Source organism: Galeopterus variegatus, unplaced genomic scaffold, assembly GCF_000696425.1.
Source record: "Galeopterus variegatus unplaced genomic scaffold, G_variegatus-3.0.2 Scaffold1303, whole genome shotgun sequence".
Taxonomy (NCBI): domain Eukaryota; kingdom Metazoa; phylum Chordata; class Mammalia; order Dermoptera; family Cynocephalidae; genus Galeopterus; species Galeopterus variegatus.
The window spans coordinates 221,881-223,864 of record NW_007727414.1 but is presented as its reverse complement, the minus strand read 5'-3'; the positions used below and the strand labels follow the sequence as shown (position 1 = coordinate 223,864).

General features: G+C 51.2%; 1 protein-coding gene across 1 annotated transcript; it reads right to left on the bottom strand.

Annotated features, from left to right (window-relative positions):
• Positions 1 to 383: 383 nt before the first annotated feature.
• Positions 384 to 1,978, bottom strand: PCBP1 (poly(rC) binding protein 1). Its single transcript, XM_008576175.1, has one exon. The coding sequence runs from the start codon at positions 1,840 to 1,842 to the stop codon at positions 772 to 774; it is 1,071 nt and encodes a 356-aa protein (XP_008574397.1). The 5' UTR covers positions 1,843 to 1,978; the 3' UTR covers positions 384 to 771.
• Positions 1,979 to 1,984: the final 6 nt, after the last annotated feature.

Genomic DNA, 1,984 nt, shown 5'->3' with positions numbered 1-1,984 from the left:
GAATATTTTTTTGTTCCTGGCTAAGTTTTGCATATGAGATGGGGGTAGGGGGCAGTGTTAGAAGGAGAGGACACTCTGCCATTCATCAGAGGTCTTACTAAAATGGGCGCACTTTTTCCATCTGAGAAAACCTTATGTTTTCTACCAGAGAAATGGGCAGAGGCCTCTCTCTGGAACTCGGTTGGAGACATGTCACACCCAGGGCAAGCCCCTGTCTCAGTAAACAGGCCCAACCTGCCCTGTTCCTTTGTTGGGGCACAGAGGGAATGGAATCTTACCGATAAGATGAAAAGGGCTTGAGAGAATACCAAAGACGGGCCCACCCTTCTCCCTCCAAACACCTAACACTAAAAGGGGAGGAAAAAAAAAGCACCAACAAAGAGTTTAAGATAGTAATTCCCAGCTTTTTCAAATATGAAGCATTTTTTAACCAATCCGTTTTTTTAATTCTTAAATTCTTGACATTACAGAACTAAACTGAAATTTATTAACATTCCACTCTTACATTTCTTATCGACAAACAGAAATAAAATCCATGAGCCAAAAAACCCAAAACAAAACTAAAAACAGGGAAAAGCTTATAAAACTAAATATGGATTCCCAGCATTAACAGCTGAACAGAGAATGTGATTTTTAAATTCTTAGCGGATGATAAACTTGTAGAAACTGAACACTTACAAATTATTTAAAACCTGGAATCACTGACCAGAAATTACACAGTTGGATCATGGGAAAACAGCAGAAAGAGATTATGAGTTAACCTACACTGTTCTAGCTGCACCCCATGCCCTTCTCAGAGGAAAGCCTGGCATTGATTAGATACTGGGCCAGACTAATACTGGCAGCAGAACCAGTGATAGTAACCTGCCTACCAGAAGAGCCTTCCACTGGATTGGCAATTTTGATCTGGGCCCCGGACATCTGGCGGATCTCATTAATGTTGGCGCCTTGGCGCCCGATTATGCAGCCAATTAAGTTATTTGGAATGGTGAGTTCATGGGTGGTTTGAGTAGATGCATCCAAACTTGCCCAATAGCCTTTCACCTCTGGAGAGCTGGAGTCAATTCCGGCGAATCCGGTCCCGCCGTGCATCATGGCAAAGTGAGACTGTTGTCTTGCCACCTGGTTCAGCTTGGCCAGATCGAGCGGAGAAATGGTGTGTTGTCCTTGAATCGAGTAGGCATCTAGAGGTGGTCCCTCCAGGTCATGGGTGGCGTGGGGGTAGCCCGCAGCGTCGCTGCACCGATCTTGGCCGCCCGCGCAGATGACTGGAGAGCTGGCCGGCATGGGCTGGTACGGAATGGTCATGACTCTCCCTTGCGGAGACTGGGAGAGCGTCTCCAGCATGACCAGGCAGATCTGCTTGACACACTCGGTGACAGACTGCGGCACGCCAGCGATGGTGATGGCCCGCTCGGTGGAGTTGGGCAGCATATCCCCCGCCACCTGGACCTGGGCCCCGGTACTCTCGCGGATCTCTTTGATCTTACAACCGCCTTTCCCAATCAGGGAGCCGCACTGGGTAGCCGGCACCACCAGCCTCAGGGTGACCGGGGGCCTGCTGGCCGCCGTGCTGTTGGTCATGGAGCTGTTGATATCTTCCTCCAGCTTGTCGATGATCATAGCGAAGGCCTTAAAGATGGCATTAGTAGGGCCGGTCAGAGTGATGATTCTCTCCGGACAATTCCCCTCCGAGATGTTGATCCGCGCGCCACTCTCCTCGCGGATCCTCTTTACCGACTCCCCTTTCTTCCCAATGATGCTTCCTACTTCCTTTCCGTGCATAAGAAGCCGAATGGTGAGAGTCACATTTAGTCCACTTTCAGTCACACCGGCATCCATGGCGAGCGGCGGGCGGCGTTCGGGGGAGTTGGGCTCGTTACGTGGTCAAGTCTTTGGTGGCTGGCGGGGGGAGGGGAGGTGTAGGCCCGAAACGGCCGGGGCGGGGCGGGCGGGAGCCGCGGGAGCGAGCGGGCGCGGGTGG

What these genes read in the sequence shown, in the direction of transcription:
- PCBP1 (XM_008576175.1), bottom strand. Translation starts at nt 1,842, where the DNA reads ATGGATGCCGGTGTGACTGAAAGTGGACTAAATGTGACTCTCACCATT.